The 27,059-nt window shown below is 41.0% G+C and overlaps 1 protein-coding gene and 1 long non-coding RNA gene across 5 annotated transcripts; one reads left to right on the top strand and one right to left on the bottom strand.

The window, feature by feature from the left end:
* Window positions 1-810: 810 nt before the first annotated feature.
* Window positions 811-24,341, top strand: TMEM14A (transmembrane protein 14A). 4 transcript variants are annotated; one of them, XR_013416040.1, is made up of 6 exons: window positions 811-900; window positions 6,925-7,010; window positions 11,704-11,805; window positions 13,946-14,033; window positions 21,579-21,674; window positions 22,255-24,341. XR_013416040.1 is itself a non-coding variant. In XM_015136475.3 (5 exons), the coding sequence occupies exons 2-5, from the start codon at window positions 6,941-6,943 to the stop codon at window positions 15,962-15,964; spliced, it is 300 nt and encodes a 99-aa protein (XP_014991961.3). In that variant the 5' UTR covers window positions 811-900; window positions 6,925-6,940; the 3' UTR covers window positions 15,965-16,502.
* On the bottom strand, window positions 16,678-27,059 carry LOC144340340 (uncharacterized). Its single transcript, XR_013416340.1, has 5 exons — window positions 26,923-27,059; window positions 22,840-22,978; window positions 20,685-20,816; window positions 19,904-19,982; window positions 16,678-17,955 (listed from the first exon to the last, which is right to left on the bottom strand). It is a non-coding gene; the product is annotated as an uncharacterized LOC144340340 (long non-coding RNA).

Raw genomic sequence — 27,059 nt, 5'->3', positions numbered from 1 at the left:
GGTGGCACACACCTGTAATCCCAGCTACTCCGGAGGTTGAGGCTGGAGAATCGCTTGAACCCAGGAGGCAAGAGGCAGAGGTTGCAGTGAACTGGATGGCGCCACTGCACTCCAGCCTGGGCGATCAACTGAGATCCTGTATCAAAAAAAAAAAAAAAGTCAATTTAAGGTTCATTCCTAGGATTGAGCAGATCGCCTTGGATTAGGCAAGATTTTAAGTGCTTTCCAACTCTGGAATTTATACCTTTCCCTGTAGATATCTAAGCCCAGCAAATCCTGGGCCTGAAGTTTAAAACTAGGATCCTGATCTCCCAACCAAATTTAGATGATCCTATAGTGTAATGAAGGGTGCTTGGGCTTTGAAACCAGGCAAACTTGGATTCTGACCTGGGACAACTAAGTCACTGGACCTCACTGAACCTTAGCTCCCTCCACTGACAATGGGGACAATCTGCTGGAGGGTGTGTAGGAGACCTCGCGTTGCCTTTTAGAGGTTCTGGAAATGTCCCTTGAATGATGAATGGAGTTAACTTAAAAATCTTCGCCTTCTATAATCTTGGCTACATGCAGATACGCTTCCTGCCAGTCCCGCTCCGTCAGGCGGGAGGCAGGAAACCCCAGCCCTGGCTCCAGGACAGGGCCGAAGGTAGGATAGACGGAGCAACGGGTCCGGCTACCGCCGGGATGTCGCAGCGCAGGGCCTCCTGTTTGCCTGACCTATAGGCCGACCCGATTCAGCCGAAGGGAATGGACAGGGCAGAGCCCTGCAAGGCTAGAAGGGACATAGCGCATGCGCGCGGCAGGGAGGGCGTCTCCGGCAGGGAGCGGCCTCTGCTCAGCGCGAGACTGCCGGGCGCTGGGTGGGACAGCGCTGGCGCGGAGACTGCTTCCGGATTCCAGGTACCTCGAGTGGCGGCAGCTAGCCCCAGACTTCTGTCTTTTCAGCCGCAGTGAGGGCTCGGGGCTGCAGGTGAGCTGTGCATCCCGCAATGGAGACCTTCGTGCTCTGAATTTTCTTACAGAACCGCAGAAATATAAGGGGCGTTGCTTACCGGGCATCCCCTCCCCCGCGCCAAACCTGCACAGCAAACGATGATGCAGAGGACCTTGAGGGGATTTTGCAGGCCATCGGTCTTACCTCCCCGGTATCATTTTTCTCCTCCTCCTGGGAATTTCCCGAGTTTTTGCCTTCTGGTATCCCTAAATATCCCACCTATGCTGCCTCCTCCCTTCCTGGAGCTGGGGTGGTGGGGTGGGCTCATGGACCATTGCAAAATGCTTGGCAGGATTTTAACTTTCCCAGCACTACCCAGACCCCACTCGAAAATGTGCCTTTTGTGCCCTCCAAGAGCTCACGGGTAGGTAACTGTTATATCTTTAGCATGTGAAAATGCTTTTTATATAACAGTTGACTGAAAATCTCTTAGTTCTCCAAATTTTGGAGGATTTGGGGCGGTCGGCCTTGTTTTGTACCTAGTATAGTAAATCGTTTTGCTGCATTGCATCCAAGATGCTTTCTAGCCCTTCCAAGGCTTGAGCATCGCATTTGTGATGAGAGCGTGTGATGTGCTGTGCACATCCTCTCCCACCTTATCCCTTTCATGTTAACACAGCCTCTGGCTTTAATGTGTGCTTCTGGCCTGGCCACATGGCTCCGTCATGGAAAAGGTGATTCTTTTGTCTGAATATCCTCTCTGAGAACAGAACCTTCTTACAAGCATTGGGAGTAGATTTATTTTGCCTCCTTAGAACAACAGTCACTTCACTAAGGAGATTAAGGAGCTGCCTGTTTCCTGGCAATAAAGCTGTATTGGGTAGATCAGTTACAGAATGTTTTCAGGCAGAAGCTGTTCCTTTGGTTCACTCACTCATTTATTCATTTAACAAGTATTTTAAGTACCTGCCTTGTGCACCCTCGGTTTGCCCTCAAGGAGCTTGGCTGACTGAGAGGCGAGAGAATCCCAACCAAGTAAAAGAGTATGGATCCTCAAGAGAAGATCGCAGGAAGAGCTGGGAGGCTCAGGATGGAGTGGAATTAATTTTCACAACAGCTACTTGGCTTTAGGAGACAATTAGGTCTAAAAGTTACACCTGATAATGAAAATGCTCTCATAAGCCTCAGATCTGTATGTAATGGTGTTTTCCTGTGTGTTGGGCGTCTCAGACTGAATACATTCCAAACACGTCCCATCATTCCTAACCACCTCCCTCTTCCCCGCCCCGCACACCTGCTGCTGTTCCCATGTTCTCTGTCTCAGAGAATAACATGAGGCTCCCTGACTCCCTGCTTCTCCTAATGGTCTGAGTCAGATACCTAGGGGTGAGTCATCTCTGATTCACCCTTGACTTTCCCTTCCCTCCTCGAATTCAATTCTGCTGACTCTACCTCCTGAACCTCTGAAATCTGTCCACCTTCTCTCCATTCTCATTGCCATTTCTCTAGATAAGCCTACCCTTATCAACTAAGCTCTTGCTTACTTTACTGCAACAGCTTTCCGATGTATCTCCCTGCCTGACTTCACAACCCATCTTCACTACTGCAACTGGGAAGTGCTTGTTGGAATTTAAATCTGATTGTGAGGCTCCCTTTGGTGATCCTTCTCTGCCCCTAGGACAGAACCAGACTCCCTTTACAGGGCTTATGTGGGTGTACAGCCCTGTCTTTCTCACCAGCTCCCTCTCTTTTCACAAGCCCCTTGTACTTTTCATTTTGAGAACATGCTTTCTTGTGCCATGAGGGCCTTGCACACACGCTCCCTTCTGCCAGGAACACCCTTCCCTGCCACCCTCTTCACTTGACTTATGCTCCCCTGTAGGGTAAATGCACCTGACAGCAATAATTAAAGCATACCCTTAGAATGACCCTGTGTGGCAGATGAACCTGAATGCGTTTTCTGAACTAGGGAACCCAGGCCTGCCCAACCCAGAGATTTGTTTCTTGTCTATGAAGAACATCTGAGCCCTGCCCCACCTGTCCCATAGAACAGGGGCCATATGGGGAATTGAGGCCTTGAATTTTGAGTTAAATCAAGGTTGCCAGGAGGAGGTCATTGAGGGGAGGGTGTTAAGTGAAAATGCTACGTAAATTGCATGATGTTTGCAAGCGGCTGTTTTCCTGCCCAGCTCACCGCCGCTGGACTCCCTCCTCTGTATGAAAGCCCCTAATGAAACCCCATGTCTCACTTGCTGGCTCTGGGTCTCTTTTGGCCTCTTGAACCTGTTGCCTTCCTTATTGAGGTTAATAGGGGTTTGGCACAACATCTCTCCAAGGTCCCAGCTGGAACCCTGTGTTATCTGGGCATCCTTCCTTAGGCTCCCAGTCCTTGCTGGGTGCCACTCCTTGTTATGGTACCCACACCTCTCCTCTTAGGGCTCATTCACACATCTGCCTCCTACAGCTGTGTTGTACTGGACCAAGGCCATGTCTAAGCACTTACCATTGCTTCCTGCTGCCTTGCACAAAGAAAATGCTCAATAAGTAGCTGTTAAGTTGAATTGAGTACAAATATATGTTACGATACTATGATATGATTCGTTAAGTAAATCATAAATTCACTCTACCTCAGTTTTCTCAGTGTGCTGAAATAGTAATAGCCTTACACACGTCAAGCTCAAAATAGATGTCAGGGTGAATGAGAAGAAGAATCATTATTATTGGAGCAGCTAATATTTGTTGAGTGCTCAGTATGTGCAAGGCACTGTTCTAAGTGCTTTATAGTATTAACTCATTTAATTCTCAGAACTATCCTATAAGGTAGATATTTTTGTTATCCTTATTTAAGTTGGAGAAACTGAGTTATTGAGTTTCCACAGCTAGTAAGTGGCAGTGTCAGGTTTGAAGGTAAGCATACTTTAGAGTATATGGTTAGCTCCTTTAGAAAGTAGTAAGTAGGACCAAACATGAGAAGTTCATGGGGCTGAACATTGTAAGTTACCAGATGGAACACAGTGCCCCGTGGTCACAACTTTAAGCTGTGAAGAGCATGTGATTGATCCAGAATTGAAAACTCTGAAGAACATGTTTGGTTTATATATTCACTTTTTTCAGCAGCTAACTCAGTTACCGGAGGTGATGTTGCATAGTGGTTAGGACTGAGACTTCCCCGAGTCAGAAATCTTTGTTTTGCTGTATAACCTTCGGGCATTGCTTGCATTCTCTGTGCGCCAGTTTCCTCATCTGGAAAATGAGGATAATCATAATAGTACATACCATAGGGTGTGGTCATGATTACATGAGTTGATACATGCAAGGCACCTAGAATGCCTTAGAATGGCACCTAACACATAGTAATTGATCAAAAACATTATAACCTCTCTTATTATTATTTGTTTAGCCATCATTCAGTCAGCAAACGGTTTTTGGACCCAGCTTCTCCCTACATGTTACATCCTACTGTACCGCCTCTCGGGCACAGATGAGCTCTCCTGTTTTAGTTCTCCTTCCTGTAGATGCTGAGCATTTTTTACTGTTGCCTCCTTTTTGGTGCTGTCATCTCCTATGCCTGAGATTCCCTCCCCCATACCCTTCCTCATAGTAAGTTCTGGTTGATGACTTTGAGATCAGCTCAAAACTTCTTTTCTTCTTCTTCGTCTTCATCTTCGTCTTTGTCGTCGTCGTCGTCGTCATCATCGTCGTCTTCTTCTTTCTTCCTTCTTCTTCCTCCTCCTCCTTCTCCTCCTCCTCCTCCTCCTTCTCCTCCTCCTTCTTCTTCTTCCTTCTTCCTTCTTCTTCTCTTTTTTTTCTTTTTTTTTTTTGAGATGCCCAGGCTGGAGTGCAATGGCATAATCTCAGCTCACTGCAACCTCTGCCTCCCAGGTTCAAGGGATTTTCCTGTCTCAGCCTCCTGAGTAGCTGGGATTACAGACATGCACCATCATGCCATGCCCAGCTAATTTTTTGTATATTTAGTAGAGACAGGGTTTCACCATGTTGACTACACTGGTCTTGAACTCCTGACCTCAAGTGATCCACCAGCCTCTGCCTTCCAAAGTGCTGGGATTACAGGGGTGAGCCACCTCGTCCGGCCCGTTTTTCTGTTCTTCTACATTAATTTGTTACCAGTTGCTGTGGGAGATAAAAGGCCCATTAACCTAAATGATAAGCAATGAGAAAATTGTAAAAATATGCAAGGAATCTCATGTACCATTCCTTATATTTACAAAGATAATTACCTTCCCTGTGAAGGAAATATAGATGTGAGAAAGCTCAGAAATAAAGGCACCACTAGGAATCTTAGACCTTAAAAAGCTGTATGGAACTCTAGAACTCTTTTCATCTATTCTCTTAACTTGCAGGGAGAGTTCAGGGTGAGGGAGGGGCATGGTCTGAGGCCTGGTAGCCACATCTCTAGCCTGTGGCTGACACACTATCTACTGCATCTGAGAGAATTGTGGGCAGGGTTTCAGTGGGACTTCTCACTACTGGGTATGTTTCAGCTGCTGCTATGATGCACAGTAGGATGTCATTGTCATCCATCTAACTTCATGCTGGGGCTATATTGTATTCTCTAGTGATTTGCCATTGATTAAGTGTGGATGTCTCTGCTACCACAGAAGAGTTGTCTTGCAAGGAAACTAATGACAAAGCCATTGTTTAAACTGAATTATTCAATCTCTAAGAAGACATCCATCTGTAAAGAATGAGAGGACTACTATCCGTACAAACATAAAAGAATTACAAGATGGAGTTGTGGAAGTTAAGGAATTTAGAGGAGGAAGAAGCCATTTGCACCAGATCACTTTGATATACAGGCTAGAGTTAAGGAAATTAGGAGGTAGTTAATAAGGGTAGAAGTCAGGGAAGAAGATTCAAAGGGAGGTGGGGTACAGGGGATAGTCGGGCTTTTGGGGATGGACAGGGAGGGAGGACATTTCAGGCAGGAAAGTGAAAAGTGAAGATTGTAGTGTCACGGTTCAGTGAAGAGACCTGGCTGACCAGAGCAGAAGTTTTATTTGGGGAAGTAGAAAGAATTAAACAGCTGAGAGTATGGCAGATCTTGAAGACAGGCAGAGGAGAATCAGCTTGAGGTATCCCCCGGAGTGCGCTTAACAGTGATGAGGATGAAGGGGATAGTAGAGGGTTGGGAGAGGTGAAGTTTGAACCTCTTTTTTCCCTTGAGACAGGGTCTCACTCTGTCACCCAGGCTGTAGTGCAGCGGCACAATCATGGCTCATTGCAAACTCAACCTCCCGTGCCCAAGCAGTCCTCCCAACTCAGCATCCCAAGTAGCTGGGACCACAGGTGCTTGCCATTACACCCCGCTAATTTTTTGTATTTTTACTAGAGATGGGGTTTTGCCATGTTGTTCAGGTTGGTCTCAAACTCCTGGGCTCAAGCCAAATGCCTGCCTTGGTCTTCCAAAATACTAGGATTACAGGCGTGAGCACCATGCCTGGCTGAACTTCCCTTTCTTTAGTAGATTAGAGAAATTAATTTCTGTAATTCTGTGGAATGCCTTTGTATTAGTCATTCTCACACTGCTCTAAAGAAGTACCTCAGACTCGGTAATTCATGAAGAAAAGAGGTTTAATCAACTCAACCAGGCTGTATAGGAGGTGTGGCTGGGGATGCCTCAGGAAACTTACAGTCATGGTGGAAGGCAAAGGGGAAGCAAGCATATCTTCACATGGCGTCAGGAGTGGGAGAGAGCATGAAGGGGGAAGTGCTACACACTTTCAAACATCCAGATCTTATGAGAACTTTATCATGAGACAGTACTAGGGGGATGATGCTAAACCATTAGAAACCACCCCCATGATCCAGTCACCTCCCACCAGGCCCTACCTCCAACACTCAGGATCACAATTCAACATGGGATTTGAGTGGGGACACACAGCCAAACCATATAAGCATATCATTTTTAGATACATTCCGTCCCCAAAACTTTTTATTTTGTATAATCTGTCCTTTTCCCCTTGCTTTAGAATTGCAACCTTGCCAATGGACCTGATCGGTTTTGGTTATGCAGCCCTCGTGACATTTGGAAGCATTTTTGGATATAAGCGGAGAGGTAAGCCTAACCCAAATTTTCATGAAAGGGAATTAGTGGGGGGTTTGGAGGTTGTGCTAGGTCATCTGAGGGTCTGTAAGTAGGATGAGAAGCTAAAGATGCCTTAGAGGTGGCTGAAGACCAGCGTGTCATGGAAGGGATTCATGAAAGGAAGAGGCTTCCGTGGGGTTGGGCATTACAGAGTGTTCCAACCTGGGGGTTCTGGGCCTCTTTTCCACCACAAAACTTTCACTTCACTTCATTATCAGTTGCATAGTTAATTGATTTAATTTCCCTCAGGACCATTGCTTGTTATTAAATAAGGATTTTTTTTTTTTTTTTTGCTTTACATAATCGTGATACCAAAAAACTGAGTTCTGTTGATCCTGTGTGTTGCAATGAAAGCATTGTTAAATATTCAATTATCATATCCAAAGTTGTCTTTTCACCTTTGTCCAAAAGAGGGGGAAAAAAACTGAGGTAATCAATTATAGGGTTTTTATGGAGAAAAAGGAAAGGTCAAGATTTTTTATCTTACTTTTATTTTAGAATCATTTATAGTCATGATGTCTCCTAGTTATGTTTCATATATATATATATATGTACAACCTTTAATCGTCTTTCTGACAAACCGTCTCTTACATTTTAATGAAATTTTTTAAATGAAGCTTTTTATTTCAAAGGGTATTGTATTTGTGGCAGTGGTTGACTTGAATTTGAGTGAAAAAGCCAGGTCTGCATGGTTACCAGTTAGCTTCCTTCATAAAGGCTGCTAAGAAGTCAAAGACCAGAAGCACAGTATAGCTCTTATAGCTGGGGGGCTGGCAGGGTAGAAATGACCATCATCTATGATTCCTTAAAGCCTATAATTCATCTTGGATTTTTGTTCATTGTTTCCATCTTAATGTATGTATTAGAGGTATGTATTTGAAGAAGAAAAAGATAATGGCACCAAAGTAAGACCTATAAACCAACTACTCAGAGGTTGATGTTTCATAATCTACTTTAAAGAGGACTCAGTTTAAAATGCTGATAAGATTGTTTTTGAAAAAAAGAATTTCATTGTCAAAGACAATGTCTAAATAACTTCTATTACAGAATAGAAAAGAACATCTGGGCATTTTTGCCTGTCTTTATGAGAGGTAGAAAGACAGTGGGCGGAGGGGGGAGAGAGAAAGAGAGAGAGAGAGAGAGAGTGTGTGTGTGTGTGTGTGTGTGTGTGTTGGAATGGAAGGAATCATTTTACTCTAACTCACATCTCTTCAGTGTTTACCAGCTGGTGGGAACAAATGAAATTACATTAGCTGTGAGGTCTCTGATTTCAAGGGCTTGCTGTTGTCCACCTGCACAATATAGTTCCTTGGCCTCCTGCAAGAGCCCCCCACTGAGTGATCCTGGAAGCCCCCAAGGGTATTATGGGTTCACAAGGAAGCTCACTTTGTAGTATAATGTGAGGTAAAAGCACGGGCCACAGAATCAAGCATTCCTGCATTCTAGTCTTGACACTACCACTTACTAGCACTGATACTCAGGTGAGGTGTTTCAACATCTGGGCCTCAGTTCCTCACCTGTAAATTAATCTGTTAGGATTAAATAAGATGATGCATGGTACACATTTCACATGGTGCCTGGCATAGAATAAAGTTTTAATATTCTTTTTTTTTTTCTGCTGCTACTGCCCTGCCAGTGGGTGGTCTGTGAACCAATGAGGCATAATACCTTTTTCTAGTTTTGTACTCTAGTTTTATATTATGTTCTAAGCTGCCAGTGGCCCAAATGTCTTAGAATGTGTGTGTAAGGTGAGTTAACTCTCCTTTGACTTAGAGCTTCCCTAGGTACGAGTCCTATGTAGCTGGGCCAGGAGACCCTTCTACAGGATAGTTATTGAGAATAATCTTGGGTAGGTGAAAGATGTGATGTTGAAATGGTATTTGGTGGGAGGACATGGATGTATCTAAATCCTAAACTAGACCAGCTGTGAGACACAAGTGGGGTTAAAGGGAGAAGCTGATAGATTTTTATTTTGGTGGGGGTACAGTGGCGAGAGAGGGGAGCCAGTGGCGGGACACAGGATGCTGACCACTGTGCTTGCCTGGGCTCACCCCTCCTCCCAGGTAGGTCTCCAGAGAGGTGGATGACCAGGAAGACACTATGATATGGAGGCTCTTCTTAGGCCAGGTAACACTGAGTGCCCAGAGCGAAAGAGGGCCAGATGGCATTCCCTGCCTTCTCCCACACTAGGGCTGAACCAGACCTTACACCTTCCTACTCCAGTGGAAGGGAAGGGCACTGACACAGCCATCCCTCCAGAGAGGCTCAGGTGTGCTTGCTGGGCAGGCCGCTGTTCTGAGGACCACAAGAGCACCTGCAGGGAAGCTCCCAGAGGCATCTTTCAACTCCTTTTAAAACTCCTCTTCCAAGACTGCCCCACCCAGATCAGGCCTCCCAGGAAGTGGGAAGGAAAGAGTTTAGAGCTGCTTTTCTTGTAGCCCCCACTGTGGGGTACTGAGCTTGTTCTCAGGATCTTTGCTTCCTTCCAATAGCATGGCTTTCTTGTAAAACAGCTCATAGTCCTGCCACCTTCCTCAGGCAAGATGAAATTTCTCAAGAACCTTCCTGGTTCTTGCTGCCAGTGAGCCTGCCTCTGCTGTTTGCTGTCTGATCTCATCAAGACTGAAGTGTAGACACTGCCACTTTCTCCGCATACTTAAGTGTGTGTGTATGGTGGTGGTGGGGAGGGTGGGATGGGGTGATCCTAACAGTTCAGAAATCTTCAGGGTATACAGAAAAGAGCATCATAGAATCTCTAGGTGGGAAAACACCTTAATGGTCACCTAGTTGTGCATTTCAGAAAATATTTTAATCTCTTTAACAATATCCTTATCTGGTATCTTCTGCTTGAACATGACCCATAACAGGGATGCATTAAATCAGTATATATCAAGTGCTCCTATGTACCTGGCCCTGTGTCTCCCCCTGGGGAAACAGCAATGAGAAAAAAGAATGGCGCTCACAAGTGGGTAAGGGCAGACTGACATTCAATCCATGAACAGCATATAAACGTATGATCAGGAATAGTGGAAGACTATGATGGGGGTCCTCGTTCAGAATGGTGGGTCAGAGAAGTCAACACTTAAGCAGACATCCGAAGGTGAGCTGCACTTGGCCAAGTGAAGTGAAGAGACAAGCAGTCTGCACAAGGAACAGTATGTCTAAAAGCCATGAGGAATAGAGTTTGGTATATTCAGAGAACTGAAAGAAGGCCAGGGTTCCCACAATATAGCAAACTGGATTATTTTTCCTAAGAGCTTTGGGAAGCACTGAGGGTTTTTAATTAGGAGAGTGACCTGTCCAGATGTATGTTTTTTAAAAGATCATCTTACCATGTTTGAAGAATAGCTTTTGGGGGAAACAATGTGTAATTTAACATTATCTACAACTGTAACATTCTAAGCCATTTTATATATATGTCATGGATGATTGACACACACACACACACACACACATATATATATATATATATGGCATGGATGATTAACCCTGTTTTACAACTGCTAAAACTTAGGGAGGCTAAGTGACTTAGCCAGAGTCCTTTAGCCAGCAAGTGAAAGAATTAGGACTAGAACCTAACGTGTTTGTCTTCTCATTCAGGATGCTGCTCTGGTGTGTGTGTGCGTGTGTGTGTGTGTTGTGTGGTGTGTGTTGTGTTGTGTGTGTGGTGTGTGTTGTGTGTGTGATATGTGTGTGTTGTGTGTGGGATGTGTGTGTTGTGTGTGTGTTGGGTGTGTGTTTTGTGTGTGTTTTGTGTGTTGTGTTTATGTGTTGTGCGTGTGTGTTGGATGTGTATGCATGCATGTGCTGCAGTGGTTTTTAACCCTGGCTGCACATTTGAATTTCCAATGGATATTTTAAAAATAGAGATACTTTGACCCTACCCCCCCAAGGGATTTTAACCCAATAGATTCTAAATAGGGTGAGTTCCATGAAGCAAGGATTGTGTGTGTGTTATTCATAGTGTCACTGGCATGTAACCCACTGTCCAGTGCACAGAAAGTGCTTGGTGTTTGTCACAGTGCTCTGGGGCGGGCGTATGGGTTGGGGGCTGGGAGTGTACTGGTGGGGTCAGTGCATGGGATAGGGACTGGGTAGCTGGGGTCAGTACTCTGGTTCTTCCTCTTTCTTGGTAGGGCCTCCATTAGTCCTTGAGTCCTGACATCTTGAGGCTTGAAGGTTTGTTAATTATTCAGTATGGAACCATTGCTTGGTTTGTATAGCACTTCTGTCTTTACCTCTATAAACTAAAAATACCTTTGCATCTTAGTTTTTATCATCACAACCTCATCATAAAAAGGAGGCAAGGAGAATAGAAAAAATTTAAAAAGAAGGGCTTAGGAAGTTAAATAATTGCCCAAGATCATGCAATCAATGTCCAAGCCACCAGCACAAGGCAGGTTTTCTTATTCCCCCAAGTGACATCTGACCCCCTGCGCTGCTGCGCCCACAGGGCTCCTCTGCCTTGCATTTGGGCTCAGCAGGAAACAGTCATCTCCTAGAAAGTATCCATGAAGACGCCTATTCTTAATTTGGCTTTGTCCAGTTACTGTGCCCAAGCAGGAATACATTTGAAGGTACCTGTATCATGCTAGAAGTAATGGAATGAATTCCTTTCATTTTGGGATTCTCTTTGTGAGCCCATGTTTTTTTCCCCTCCCAGGTGGTGTTCTATCTTTGATTGCTGGTCTTTTTGTTGGATGTTTGGCTGGCTATGGAGCTTACCGTGTCTCCAATGACAAACGAGATGTAAAAGTGTCACTGTGTAAGTAAGGCATTTTTTCCTGGTTACAGAGACTCAAACATTGGAGGTGGTGATCTTTTTTGATACCCTATGCTAGATATACCTGAACATATTTAGTCAAATGGCAAATGGCCATATGCATGTGTTGAGGCTGAATACAACACTTACTCCTTTCTAGAAAGACCTGATAAAAAATGATGTTACTGCTACCAGGCCTTCCAACTGAGAAGAATATTTCTATAAAAACCTGTTACCTGAAAAATTGAATTACGAAAAGCAAGGAATTATTTTCAGATTTTCTGCTAACTCTCCTAAATGCATGTTTAGCATAGTTTTCACATTGCTGTGAGAATAACTAAAAAAGAGACAGCCTTGCATTGTTTCATTTAATTCACAAACAGCTTTTAGATTCTGCACTGCCTTAAGACTTAACCTAAAAAAGTAAGGCTGACACTTTTTTAGTTTCTTCCCTTGTTAAGCTTAATGGGAGAATATCCACAGAAAAAATGGAAACCTGTGTGTTTAAAGTCACCAGGACACTTGACTTTCATCTCACTTGAAAGAGATATACAGTGAAGGTTTAGAAAACTATGCCAAGGACATTTTCTCTAGTTGATTTATTATTCAAAGTGCCTTGGTCATGTATGGAAAAAAATATAAATGAAGACAAAATTGTTCTATATTTGAAGGAGAGAGAGATTTGGGTTTTTTTTTTCTTTAGTCATTTTTATAAGGGGGTAGGGATATTTTTAGTAATGAGGTTATGTTAGATGTATCAGCCAGATATAGTGATATTAGGATTTTTATTGATGTGCATTTAAATAGTTCACAAGTATTTGTTGTCAGTCATTTTATTTTTTATATCAATAAACAGTTTTTCTTTGAAAGCTGTTTTTAAACTGTGGCATTGATGTCCTAATCTCTTACATAAAACTACCTCTCCCTTCATAGGCACAGCTCTGAAAAGGCTGACATGATGCTTCTGAATAAAATACTATTGCTTAGACTATTTAGTCTGCAGGCATCAAATTCTCCAAAATGGAATGCTACAAAACAAAACCAGTCTGCCTTCTTTTAAGTATTTTTTTATTAATCAGATCTTACTTGTAAAAGATACATTAACTGTTTTCTTCATATTCAGTTAACTGAACATTATTGAGTGTGTCCTGTGGGTCCAAGTGTACTACTTAGTGTTTCTGAGGGAAGTTGAATAAAGCTCAGTGCTAGCCTTCAAGGAGTGTTCTTTGAATAGAAATTTAGGTTAGTTAGAAAAAGACTCTTAGCTAGGCATGGTGGCTCATGCCTATAATCTCAGCACTTTGGGAGGCCGAGGCTGGTGGATCACTTGAGACCAGGAGTTCAAGACCAGCCTGGCCAACATAGCAAGACCCTGTCTCTACTAAAAATACAAAAATTAGCTGGATGTGGTTGTGCGTGGCTGTAATCTCAGCTACTCAGGAGGCTGAGGCAGGAGAATTGCTTGAACCCGGGAGGCGGAGGTGAGCTGAGATCACGCCACTGTATTCCAGCCTGGGTGACAAGGCAAGACTCTGTCTCAACAACAACAACAACAAAAAAAAAAAAAAAAGAAAAAAAGTCTTTCTCTTTTGAAGATATTTCAGGAATTGATTTTAACATGTTTGTTTACCCAGAAACCTTTCTGATGAGGTAGATTATGAAGTGTTTTTTTTGTTGTTGTTTGTTTTTTGTTATTTTGAGACGGAGTTTCATTCTTATTGCCCAGTCTAGAGTGCAATGGCACAATCTCAGTTCACTGCAACCTCCACCTCCCCGGTTCGAGCGATTCTCCTGCCTCAGCCTCCCAAGTAGCTGGGAGTACAGACATGTGCCACCACGCCCTGCTAAATTTTTTTGTATTTTTAGTAGAGACGAGGTTTCTCCATGTTGGTCAGGCTGGCCTCGAACTCCCAACATCAGGTGATCCGCCCACCTCTGCCTCCCAAAGTGCTGGGATTATAGGCTTGAGCCACTGGCCCACGAAGTGTTTTAATAGAGCACTTTATCTTTTCCAGACAATGGCAACTCAGTACCTATCCATTATAGTTGTAATGTTAGAAAGCTTTAAATGGTACCCACTGTTTTCCCACAAGCATGGATAACATGTTTGAAACTCTGGTTTATGAATTAGTTTGGTTTTCAGTTACAGCTTTCTTCCTGGCTACCATAATGGGTGTGAGATTTAAGAGGTCCAAGAAAATAATGCCTGCTGGTCTGGTTGCAGGTTTGAGGTAAGTAAAGCTATTTTGATCAATACTTTCCTGTGCTGTTGTTTTGAAGTGCTGAATTTTTGGGAAACATCAATTTTAATTTGAAAGATCAAAGTCCTTTTTGTTACAATAAGCATGACAGTAAAAACCTTAAGATAGCATGGATTCAGTGGGTCTTTGATATTGATGTACCCGTGAACATTCTTACTGGCTATGCATAGTGCTGCTGTAGTACGGAGTCGCAAAGCCATACTTGCCTTTTTCAGAAGAAAGAGCTAAACTCAGCCTCATTTTTCCTCAGGATTCACCCATCTGCAACAGTAAATGTGTTCATTTAAATCTAATACTCAGTCCCTTTTAGAAAGTTTGACAGAGTGACAGTGTGATACAGTTATTTCAAGTTTTTAAGGGAGAGAAATTTAATATTTTTAAGAGTTTTTAAGAGAGAAGTTTTAATATTTTTTAAAAGATAAACAGAGCGCCTCAAGTTTCTCTTAATTTGATCCAGTAATTCTATCCATGAGATTAAGCATATCACCAAATAAAAATTTAGAGATAACATTTTACAAATTTCTCCGGAAAGTTAGCTTTATATGTTGAAAGCTATAAACATGTTTATTTCCTTCGATAGACATTTTCACTTTTTGGAATTTATTCCAAAGCAGTGAGATATGCACAAAGACTGATGTTCATTGTAACTTTATTTCCAATGGAAACACGATAGACTGAAAAATTAGGAACAACCTAACAGTTCACCAGTAAGGAGATGTTGGAATAAATGTTTTGTCCATTTAATGGAATATTGAGTGAGCATTACATTTTTATGTTTTCAAAAATGATTTGGTGGCATTGGAAAATCTTAGTGACATAAGTAAGGTATAAAAACAGGATAAAAAACAACCAAATACAGTGTGATTAAAAAAATGTTTGTGTATAAAAAAACAGGAAGGAAATACTTCAAACTATTAGTAGTGTTTTTCTGTGGGTGGTAGCATGATGAATAATTTTAATGTTCCTCTTTCAACTTTAGTCACACTACTACTTTTTCTACTCTAGTCACACTAGAAAATTCTAGTGTGACTAGAATTTTCAGGGAGGGGAGGAGGAGTGTGATTACAAAAGACAGCTTTCCAGTTATAGCCCTGTTCTAAAAGTGATACTTGGTGGTAGGAAGAATCAGAAGTAGGGTTTATGGGCTGGGTGTGGTAGCTCACACCCGTAATCCCAGCACTTTGGGAGGCTGAGGCGGGTGGATCACTTAAGGTCAGGAGCTCAAGGTCAGGACCTCAAGACCAGCCTAGCCAACATGGCACAACCCCATCTCTACAAAAATTAGCCGAGTGTGGTGGCAGGCACCTGTAATCCCAGCTACTTGGGAGGCTGAGGCAGAATTGCTTGAGCTCAGGAGGTGGAGGTTTCAGTGAGCCAAGATTGCATCAGTACACTCCATCCTGGGTGACACAGTGAGACTTTCCTGACTCCCATCAGGAAAAAAAAAAAAAAAAAAAAAAAAAAAAGAAGTAGGGTTTATGCATCCAGAAGGTGGCCTCAGTTAATAGAAAGTAGCTGAGATTAAATTAGTAACTCCCCCAAGTTGGTCCTTGATTATTTTTTCAAGTTGCTTTATTTTACTAGCTTTTGAAAGTTTGTTTCTTCCCAAACCTTTCTCTCATAAACCCTCATCCAAGGTTTTCAGGACAACAGGTTCTGATTTTTCCTTATTCATTTAGCGAACATTTTAAAGTGGCTAATTCAGTTATGTCTGGGATATTTTAATCCTCCAACGGGTTGAACTGGGAGAGTCCCCAAGCCAAGATTAGTAACACCAATGGATAGGCGAGTGCATGGCCCTTTCTGTCTTATGCCAGATAAAAGTGACTCTCCCTTTGTCTTTGTTTTATTTTAAATCCAGCCTCATGATGATCCTGAGACTTGTCTTGTTGCTGCTCTGAGCATCTGGAGGAACAGAAAACTAAGTTCATGTCATCCTGCTGTAATGGGCAGAGCATATTTTTTTGTATTTAAAAGATAAACTTCAATATGGAATGCTAGAAACACCAAGAGCACTGTCACCTCTAATATGAACACTAGTTTGAGGTAGTTTTTTCCTAAAGCAAAAGTTTTAACTGTTTTCTAATTGTCAAGCGCTGTTTTCATTAAAAGTGTCTAATGAATCATGATACGCTCTTCCATTTGCTGTGTCTATTTTCTATATATTTGGCATTTTTTGAAAATTCCAAATACTCATGTCTCAAGTAAGCTTAAACTACAACTTGTCACATAAAGCAGTTCTTAAGTGGAGTTCACAGAATGCTAATGTATCTATTTGTCATTTGTGTTATATTTGATATTATTAGAAATTATACTTTTTCCATTTTAATTGTATTGCTGCCAGTGCTATTTTTTCCTTTAAAACATTTTATTCTTAGCACACTCTTACGTCCTAACAGAATGTATTCAGTATTCAAATAAAAGACATTTTGGTTCAAACCTGTTTCTTTCATGTTAGTTTTTCCTCTGAATACTTAAATCATCTTTGACATTTAAATGTTCAATTATTAACGAAAAGGGTTGAGAAGGAGGGTTTATTTAAGCCAACACTCTACTTCCTCAGGAGTAGATATTTTTTCTCTCTTAAAGAGTAACAATTCTGAAACAAAACCAATTTTGTTTCAAATTACCACTTTATTTTTAGGCATAGTTATAACTTTTAACGTCCAAGGCACTTTTAGGGTCCAAACTGAACATCAGGAAACCCGAATCCCAGCCCAATTCTTCCACCCATCTGATGCTCTTTGGAAGGTCATTTCCTTTCCCTCTGACTCAGTTTCTCATCCTTAAGGAGGAATTGAACTAAATGCTCGACCCCTTAGAGCTCTAAAAATCTATAGTTCCTATCCTGTTGGCTCTGTGCAGTGGTGTCATATTTCACACCCTTTCTTGAAGTGAAAGTGTAGGGTCCTCAACTGATAACAGCAGAGTTCATGTGGTTCTGTTCCATCGGTTACCTTTCCCAACTGACTTTCAAGGAGGTTGTTAAACTTTCAGTGATAAGTAATTCAATTAAGGGCAGAAAAAAGCTCTACCAGTTGAACTGACTAGGAAATCTAGATAAAATTCTTTGACGTACTTAAAACCCAATTTAAAGAAGAAGAAAAAAAATCCCTTGAATCCTAATGATGGCAAAGAGGTTGTTACCACAGGCAAGGCTGGAAAAAACCGTCATCATTGAGGTGCTCTGCTCACTCACTAGCTGTCAGAGATGATTGAGGAGAATCTTCAGATTCCAACTGACGGCAGCTTATAATAGTCAAAACCGATTATGATACTGAAGTAGAAACTAACTGTGAAATTGATCCTAGAAATACATGCCGTGTCTGCAGAATATTCTAGTGATTGAAAGTTTAAGAAACTAGTTTGAAGCTATGCTGTTCCCTGGACTTTTCCCAAAATATGGTAGAAGTGTATGATGGTGATGTGTGTGCTTTTTGTTTTGTTTTTAAAGAAATCTTTGACATTCATTTGCATATTTGTGATTTTACTCTTTTGCAATACGTAGAAGGATTCATATTTGGATGGTTCTGATTAATTGGTGTTTTTTTGTCTTATGAAAAATAGAAAAGGCTGTCTAGCTTACAGGTATTAGGCAGTTTATGTCTTCATGTTTCATTACTTTATTACATTAACGTGGCTTTACGATATTTTTATGGGTCTGCTACAAATGCAGAGTGAAATATTTACTATGTTTCTTAGACTTCATTTGTTTCATTTGTTAATACTCAGCTACTATACTATTCATGTTTTTAAGAAACATACCACGTTCCAATTTAAATGTGTTCTTCACAGTCTCAATAGATTCTTCATCCAGTAGAGACTTCCTTTGGCTTCCAGGTTGGAGAAATTTATTAATTGTGGGGATGTGGCTGTTTCTGGCCTTGAATTTCTAAAATGCAAAAGAACCCTATCCATGAGAGAAGAATATAGCAAAACAAAGTAAAATGCAAATGAGCCACATTCTGGTGGAGGTGGGGGATAATTGGGATTTTCATACATTGTGTGGCATTGCAAAGTGATACTGCCACTTTGCAAGTTAGCCATATTTCTCAACCACAAAAATATTCATAGGCTATTACCAAGTGATTCCATTTTAAAAATTGTATCCTAATGATGTAATCTTAAATGTGGAAAAATCTACACCTACAAAGATGTTGTTGCAACATTATTTATAAAAACAAACATTCTAAAGCATCCTGGTATACAATAAAGAGAAGTCCTCATTTTTCTTATGCCAGAAGCATTTTTCATGTTATGTAATCCTTGAAAACATAACTTTAAGTGGCTGCATAGAATTCTATCCAATGAATGTATCCTCATTTATGTAGACATTTCTCAGGTATGAGACATTTAAGTTGTTTATGATTTTCACTATTTAAAATCAGGTTAGGCCGTGGCACGGGTGAAAGTGGCCACTTTGGCAGTGACTCATCCTCGCAGCTAATGGGAAACAAGCGTGTTCTAGAAAGCCGGAGACTCCAGCGACCCCTCTTACCAACATCATGGCAGTCCCAGGTTGCAACAAGGACAGTGTCAGAGCAGGCTGTAAAAAATGTGGCTTCCTGGCCACCTGACTTTTGAATGCTGCAACTTTCTCCAAGTAGACCCCAAAGGGACATAGTGAAGATTGATGAATAAAATGAAGAACTGAATAAATTGCAGGTATTACAGGAAAAAAATAAATGAAGAGGAGAAGAAAAAGCAAAGAGAAAATCAATTTTTTTAAAAAACAAAGCGGTCTTATTCATCCAGTTCCACTGAAGAGGACATTGCAAAAGAAACAAAAATATCAGAAGAAAAAAAAGAAAAAAAAGCCGGGTGTGGTGGCTCACGCCTGTAATTCCAGCACTTTGGGAGGCTGAGGTGGGTGGATCATGAGGTCAGGAGTTCAAGACCAGCTAGTCAACATGGTGAAATCCCATCTCTACTAAAAGTACAAAAAAAAAAAAAAAAAAAAAATTATCTGGGCATAGTAGCTACTTAGGAGGCTGAGGCAGGAAAATCGCTTGAACCTGGGAGGCAGAGGTTGCAGTGAGCCAAGACCACACCACTGCACTCCAGCCTGGGCAACAGAGCAAGACTCCATCTCAAAAAAAATAAAAGAAAAAAGAAAAAAAAAGTAAATCAAAAAAAGAAAGCTGGGTGTGGTGGCTCACGCTTGTAATCCCAGCACTTTGGAAGGCAGAGGCAGGCAGATCACCTGAGGTTGGGAGTTCAAGACCAGCCTGGCCAACATGGTGAAACCCATCTCTACTAAAAATACAAAAATTAGCCAGGGGTGGTGGCGGGCACCTGTAATCCCAGCTACTTGGGAGGCTGAGGCAGGAGAATCTCTTGAACCCAGGAGGCAGAGGTTGCAGTGAGCCGAGATTGTGCCACTATGTTCAACTTGGGGAACAGAGCAAGATATCATTTCCAAAAAAAAGGAAAAGAAAAAAGGAAAATCATTCTTCAACCCCTATTTGTTATGAATCCTCCGAAAAGTAACTGAGGCTTTAGCTTAAGCCATTAAATTTAAAGATTTGTTTAAAAATTATTTGCCCTTCCTTGGAATTTGCTATATATTATGCTTTGCAATAAATCGCAGCCTTTTCCATATAGACATTTTTCATGTGTGGTACCGTTATCCCTCTAGCAATATATTTTTAATGTGCTATGACTATAAAGTATTAAATCAGTCTTGTTACTTGATAGCCATGCCCCAAGTATAGCTATTTGTACATACTAAACATATCATTTTTGGTGTTTGTGTCTTTGTGTGTTTGGCTGGTATTATTACCTCCTAAGTTGATTGTAAAATGGCTTTACTACCGTCAACACAGGTAAAATCTACCTACCTGTTAATGAGTATTGCTGAATCAGGTGTCCACCTTCCAGTAATGAAGCTAGGTATGGGGTAATGTTTTGCTCTTGACACTGAAAAATTTAATAGCTTTGTAAGATATATAAAGATAGTGAAATTCTGTACTGTTTTTTAAATCTCTAGGGTTTTTTAAAATATAGAAGATGAAACTGCTTAATGGTCTTGACTAGGACTTTTAAAATGAATGGTGTCTGCGGGAAGATGATCATGAAAACATTTAAACAAAGTTTCATTGTTTTATGAAATGCAGAGTTTCTAATAGCTGCCTCCTTTGTTTTTGTAACAATTAAAATATTTCTTTTTTGTTAAAAAGATTATTTTGAACATAATAAATGGAATATACATATAATCAAGAAAAGTTTCAAAAATAGACTCCATTGTAAAGAAATGAGGCAGACTAACAATGTCAAAACATGTTTATAATGTAATATGGGTCAGGTGCAGTGGCTCATGCCTGTAATCCCAGCACTTTGGGAGGCTGAGGCAGGAGGATCATTTGAGCCCAGGACTTCAAGACATCTGCTTTCTCTTATGTTACGTTTTAGTTTACCACATTATATTGAAGTTACCAGTCTATGCGCTTGGTTTCGCCAGGAGATAGCTGCCTTGAGGGCATCTTCGTATTTCTAGCACAGGCCTTAGCATAAAGAAGTTAGTAGGTTCATAAATGATGGTGAATGACTGAATGAAAGAATAAGTGGATAATACAAATTCATTCTCCCTGCAGTTCTTGGGAGCTATTTGGGTACCATTACCTGTAGCAGAGGAAAGCCCAAGAGGACACTGGGTTTGCACTCTTCAGTCATTAAGATAACTTCAGGTTGCTGTGTATCAGCCCAGCTCAGCCGATTGCACACAAGAAAATCTTGTCAGTGGTCTCTCAGTGCCTGCATGATGGTTAATAAGGAAAAGGCAGAGGATGAAGGACACACCTAACATATAATTTAAAGTCAGCTTGATTTGGCAGAAAGTCTTCTAGAAGTTAAGAGACCTGGCTGCTAATTTGTTCTTTGCCACTGGCTAGCTGTGTAAGCTCAAGCAAACCCCATTTCTCTTGGGCTTCATGAGGTGAAAGGAATGGATAAGAAAAACAAACAACAAAAAAAGAAAGGAATGGAATAGCTTAAATCTTCCGGACTTATTCTGAACATAGGAAACAGCTTTATCTCATGTGCTTGTCTTCTTTTCACCTTCTCTCCCTGTACCTATCCTGTGAACCTCTGTAGAGTGATTTTCGCACCACACCCTCCATTGGTGGCTCTTCCGGGGCTGATGGTATTTTCTCCTTGCACCATCTCAGGGTGTGTTCTTTGGTGTGCTGCTCTTTGGAAGGTACTGTGTTTGCAGGGGGAGTGTCATTCTCAGAGGGACCCAACCCTCATTTTTATAAGCAAATTGTCTTCAAATAGGGCTGTAAATTACAACTTTGAGTCAAAATTGATCAAATACAAAATGAAATGTAAGTTTGGAGGAGGTGGTCACTAAGGTACATTCCAGGCCGTAGACTTCATGATGTTTTGATACTTGAGCAGAGACCTGAGTACAGGTTCCAACTTTATTAGTTGTATGACATTGGGCAAGTTACGTTGCTGCTTTAAGATATAGTTGCTTCATCTGTAAATGAGGAAATAATTTATTCTTATTTACAGATGAAGCAACCACATGGTATCTTGTGGAGTTATTATGAAGATTAAATGGATTAATGCATGCAAATTGTATAGCACGGCACTTGACACTCAGTAAAGGTGAGTGATTATTATTATTAGCACTGTTCTTAGTGCAGTTACAGTCCCATTTTTAGTTATGAGAAGTCTGTGCTTCATTGTATCTTACAACAAAAACTTCATGCATTAGTTTACCACATGGTGGTGGTAAACATTCACTCTGTTGTCAGTATTTGTATGATAAAAGATCTTAAATTACATGCTGATTACAAAGGAATATATTATCTTTGAAATACTTTGGAAGGAAACAATATGGGGAAAACCTGGGGGTGTAGAATATTCACAGTTTGATCCAGTTGGAGCTAGGAGCTCACCAAGTGTAATTAAGGGAAAAGTCTAACTGAGGAAGTTAGGATATCTGTCATCTATGCCAAATACATAAGTATCAACGAGATAATCTATGTTACATGATTAGGCTCTAAAATTGTTGATCATGATAAATATATTCAAATATATGTATTAAATCATTTAATGAGAACTATTGTTATTCAACCCAAAAAGGATAGATTAAACCAGCATGGCAGGTGAGTTTGAAAAACTTATCTGGTTCTTTTTTCTTTGTTTTTACCAAGCTCTAACATTTTTCATCATCTTTTCCTAGACTTACCAATATTATAATCAATGCACCTGGAGGTGAAGCGCATTGATAACTAAAGAAGCCATCCAACCCTGACTAAGTGCAAGCTTTAAGACAGCATTTTACAGATGTTAAAAATGCAGAGACATGAATGCTGAAGCATTATGTTTAAAACAATTTTTAAACTTTTAGAATACTCCATAGAATTCTAACCTTATAAACAGCCCTGAGCCCCAGGACTGTCCAGTGTATTTTAGAAATAATATCCATCCCCTCTCCCCCAGCTCTCCCATTAGTGTGGGATTTCCTCCTTTAGAATCTTATTTATTAGGCCCTATTTTAAAACAGGTGACTGAAATTCTATCAGCACCAGAACCACAAATAGTGCTGAAATTATGCATACAATTCTTTAAAAAATAAAATCCAGAAGACCAGGGTGAGAGGAAGGAGAGCAGATTTGTCGTATAACTGCAAGTGTGGGAAGAATTTTGGGCTTTCACAAAGGGTTTGGAGATCTTTACTGATAAAATCCTTTGTCTATTTTTACTATCGTTTGTTTTTCTCCCCCTTGATCCAAGCCATAAAGCAGGGCAGGAGTTGGTTGCTTACCTTCTCACAAACAGGGAAGAATCTTGTAGTGGCTTTTTCAAGGATGTATGCAAGATTCATCTCCTCTTCAGGCAGAGACAGTGGCAAGAACATAATCATGTTACTCAGGTCCTTCAAGCCTTCTACATACATATGAATCCTAGAAAAAGGATGGTAATTCAAAAAAAAGTTACAGATAAAGGGAACTCTCATTTCACGGGCCAAAGAAACATTTTAAGTAGTGCCTCAGTTTCACCCGCTTAGCTATCAAGTGTTCTCATGGAGCATTGTTCCAGGAGCTAAAGCCAAGCGTTTTCAGCAGCATACTGTTCCTTTAGATCCAACTGGGAGATAGAAAAGTTGTAGGATCAAAGTGTGTGAGCAATTATATGTATGTGACTGTCAATTATGTAAGACTAGTGTTAATAAAATACATACACACAAAGTATTAAAATAATCCCAAAGCAGCAAATTGGGCAAATATCATTTATGGCTATTTAGTTGTTGTAATAATAGATCACCCATGCTGCTACGGATGATGCATGTGGAAGAAGAGGTAATAAGGACCTCTGCACTGCCAGACACATCTCCATCTGGATTGAAGGTTCTCAAACATCGTAGAGCAATTTCATAGAACACAAAATTTACACAAGTTCCCACTTGCCACCACCCACATCTCTGTTGCAGAATGTATGGAAACATGGATGTTATATTTGACAAGATACCATGACATAGTGAGACTACTGGTGTGGGCCTTGGGAAACTTTGGTCTGGGTCCAAGATGAGTCTCTTAATCTTTTTGAACCACAGTTCCTTTAACCTACAATAGCAGTGCATGTCTTAAAATGGCCTCAGATTCTTTGCTACTTCTCCTATTTAGAGTAAGTTTCATTCTCCCCTTGAATCTGAGTGGGCCTCAGAGACTTGCTTGGCCAACAGAATGTGAGGAAGTAATGTCCTTAGACTTGTATGTCTAGGACATAAGTCTCACAGCTTCCACTGGGTCCTCTTGGAACATTTGCTCAGAGGCCAACCAGCTACTATGTACAAAGTCCAACTACACTGAGAACCTCATGCCATGTGGAAGCCCAAGCTAGTCCTGTGAAGAAGGCATGTGGAGAGAGACAGATGCCCCATTAGGCCCATATGGTCCAGCTATATGGCAGATGTACTTGATAGCAATACCCTGAGAATGGTCCTGTGGTCTAAGAAGAATTTGTGTTTGGAGTTCCAAGCTAAGGAATCCAGGAGTGGCCCACCTAGAGATTCATTCCTTATCTATGAGGAGCATCTGAACCCCTGGTGCATCCCATGGAATGCAGGCCATGCAAGGGATTGAGGCCCTTTGTTCTGGGTTACATAAAGGTTGCCAGGTGGAGGTTGCAAGGGAGAGGGTGCTAAGTGAAAATGCCATATAACCAGCATGCTTTTTACAATGGTAGTTGTTCTCCTGTCCAGCCTGCCACCACTGGACCGCGTTGTATGTAAGTCCCCTCAATAAATCCCAAGTCTTGTTTGCTGGCTCTAGGTCTCTTCTTTAGACTCTCATACGTGGTGCCATCCCTATTGAAGTCAATAGGGATCTGGCATGACACCAGCTCTCCCAATCCAAGTGCCAGACACATGAGTAAGGCACTCCATGAGAGACTTGGAGAGAACCACTCGGCTGAGCCCTGTCAACTCAGCACTGTGAGAGATCACATTCTATAGCAACAGATAACCAGGAGAGTACTATTCTGAGCATTAGGATTGTTGTGGGTTTATACGGTTGAAAGAGTTTTGAAATACAAAGTTTGTAACATGTACAAGGTTTTATCATAATAATATACCAATGAAAGCACTAATAGTAAGTAATTCATTTTCAGTTTATATGAAAGATCTATTTAAAAACTGTTTTTCATTAAAAGGAACCAGAGCTTCTTAGAGAAATGACTGAGTCCATGTCTGGAGCAGGAGATGTTCAGAATTAATTGGGATTATCATCTTATACCAGATAATAAGGAAGTCATCAGAGACCATTAGGGTCAGACCAAAAATTCCCATTGACTCCCATTGGCCAAAGGTAGGACAATTTGAGCACAAATAAGAATGATACCTGAAGTTAATTGAAACACATCAAAGATGTTTTGAATTGATGAGTTCATAATGATATGAAAACAACACTAATTAACAGGTCACTGCAAATGAACCAACTCATTATTTGGAAATAGTAAACAAAGGGAAAGAATCAAGCATCAGTCTTGGAAACTGTATGTCCAAGTAACCACAGAGTAGAAGAAAGGACGTTTTTTCTTTTTCTTTTTTTTTTTTATTTGTGACAGAGTCTCACTCTGTTGACCAGGCTGGAGTGCAGTGGCACAGTCTCAGCTCACTGCAACTTCTGCCTCCTGGGTTCAAGTGACTCAGCCTCCCAATTACTGGTATTACAGGCGAGCACTACCACACCCAGCTAATTTTTGTATTTTTATTAGAGACAGGGTTTTGCCATATTGGCCAGACTGGTCTCAAACTCCTGGCCTCATGTGATCCACCTGCCTCTGCCTCCCAAAGTGCTAGGATAACAGGCATGAACCACCGTTCCTGGCCCTTGTTTTTCTTTTTTGTGTTTTATTTTGTTTGTTAGCCCCTTTCTTGTGTTAGCAGAAGCTTTTCTTTATAGAAATATTTCAGGCCGAGCACAGTGGCTCATGCTTGTAATCCCAGCATGTTGGGAGGCTGAGGCAGGTGGATCATGAGGTCAGGAGTTCAAGACCAGCCTGGCCATCATGGTAAAACCCTGTCTCTACTAAAAATACAAAAATTAGCTGGGCGTGGTGGCATGTGCCTGTAATCCCAGCTACTCAGGAGGCTGAGGCAGGAGAATTGCTTGAACCAGGACCTGGGAGGCAGAAGTTGCAGTGAGCCAAGATTGTGCCACTGCACTACAGCCTGGGTTACAGAGTGACTCCGTCTCAAAAAAAGAAAAGAAAAGAAAAAGAAATATTTCAGATAATAGATGCAGAAGGAATGTTAGCACTGAACACCAGTGGCTACTGATATCATAAAGAATAGACAAGCAGATATTTTATGTTTCCTAACAGAGGAACATAACGACACCAAAAGTAGCCTTGCAAAAACCACTAGAACCTGAATCTGATAAAGCCTCTAAACCCAACTACCAATTTATAAAAATACAGAGACAGCGGAACATGTTAAACTACACTGCAGGGAGGCTTCAGCAGAAATTTGGTTTCTAAGTCAGTGAGAAACTACTAGAAAGCAAGAGAAAGCTTTTGTTGAGATTTAAAAATACAAGATCAATTTTAAAATTTTTACTACATTGAAATGTTTAAAGCTAAGTTTCTGAAAACATGCATTTTTGAAATAAAACAATGGCTTCAGAAATTTATTTAAAACACATCTCATTTAGTAAAGATGGATTATTTGTTATTTACCAATTAATGGTTTTCTAATTCTGTGCAATAATTTGCAGTTTAGGGTTGCTGTTATAAACCCCAGGTAAAATAAGACTATTTTGTCAGTTTGTCGATGGGTCTGCCTATTGTAAAAGGACTGGTGCCTGCACCAAGGAATTTACTAATGTCTGGGAGGCCAGGGGGCAGAGGTTGGTGTGACCAGAGATTAATGAGGTAGTTTCCAACAACCACTTCCAGAATCAATTGCGTGGGGTTAGAATGCTCCTCCCTCGAAAATTTTGAATCTGTGTTCTGGTGATTTACTCTGTGTGCCACTTCCACCTTGTGGAGGGAAACACAAATTCACAAGAAAGTGGTAGATGTACTTTACTAACGTCTCTGCTTTAGTAAATAAAGAAACAATAAACAGCTAATAAAGAGCTAAATATAGAACCAGAAAATTAAAGAAACGGTGTAATTGGCCATGAATTAGTGATTGTCAAAGGTAAATTTTGTGTATAGAGTTTATTATACTAGTCTCTTTCCTTTGATATGTTAGATTTTCCTATAATACAAAGTTAAGAAACCAGAAAAGAACTTTCCATTAATCTATCAGAACTACGCTACACATGACTGCTAATAAGCTTAAATTTTTTTTTTTTTTTTTTTTTTTTTAAGTTTTATTCTAAGAAAGAAGTGATTGTTGTACCAGGCTTGCTCCTTCAGGTTCCCTCCATACAAGTCATACTTTGCAGCTATCTATCTTAGGATGGCTCTGGTTTCTACCAAATTCATTCCATGAGTTTCGACCATGGGCAAGTGTTGTCCATACATCAGGGTTCCACC

This window comes from Macaca mulatta, chromosome 4 (assembly GCF_049350105.2).
Source record: "Macaca mulatta isolate MMU2019108-1 chromosome 4, T2T-MMU8v2.0, whole genome shotgun sequence".
NCBI classification, from domain to species: Eukaryota; Metazoa; Chordata; class Mammalia; order Primates; family Cercopithecidae; genus Macaca; species Macaca mulatta.
The sequence above is the reverse complement of the archived record's forward strand: the minus strand, read 5'-3'. Positions and strand labels throughout refer to the sequence as shown.

Bases quoted from the DNA above. Each gene is read 5' to 3' on its own strand.
- TMEM14A (XM_015136475.3), top strand. From the start codon at position 6,941: ATGGACCTGATCGGTTTTGGTTATGCAGCCCTCGTGACATTTGGAAGC. The intron at 7,011-11,703 runs GTAAGCCTAACC...TTCCCCTCCCAG, and splicing joins TTTTGGATATAAGCGGAGAG to GTGGTGTTCTATCTTTGATT. The intron at 11,806-13,945 runs GTAAGTAAGGCA...TTTGGTTTTCAG, and splicing joins AGATGTAAAAGTGTCACTGT to TTACAGCTTTCTTCCTGGCT.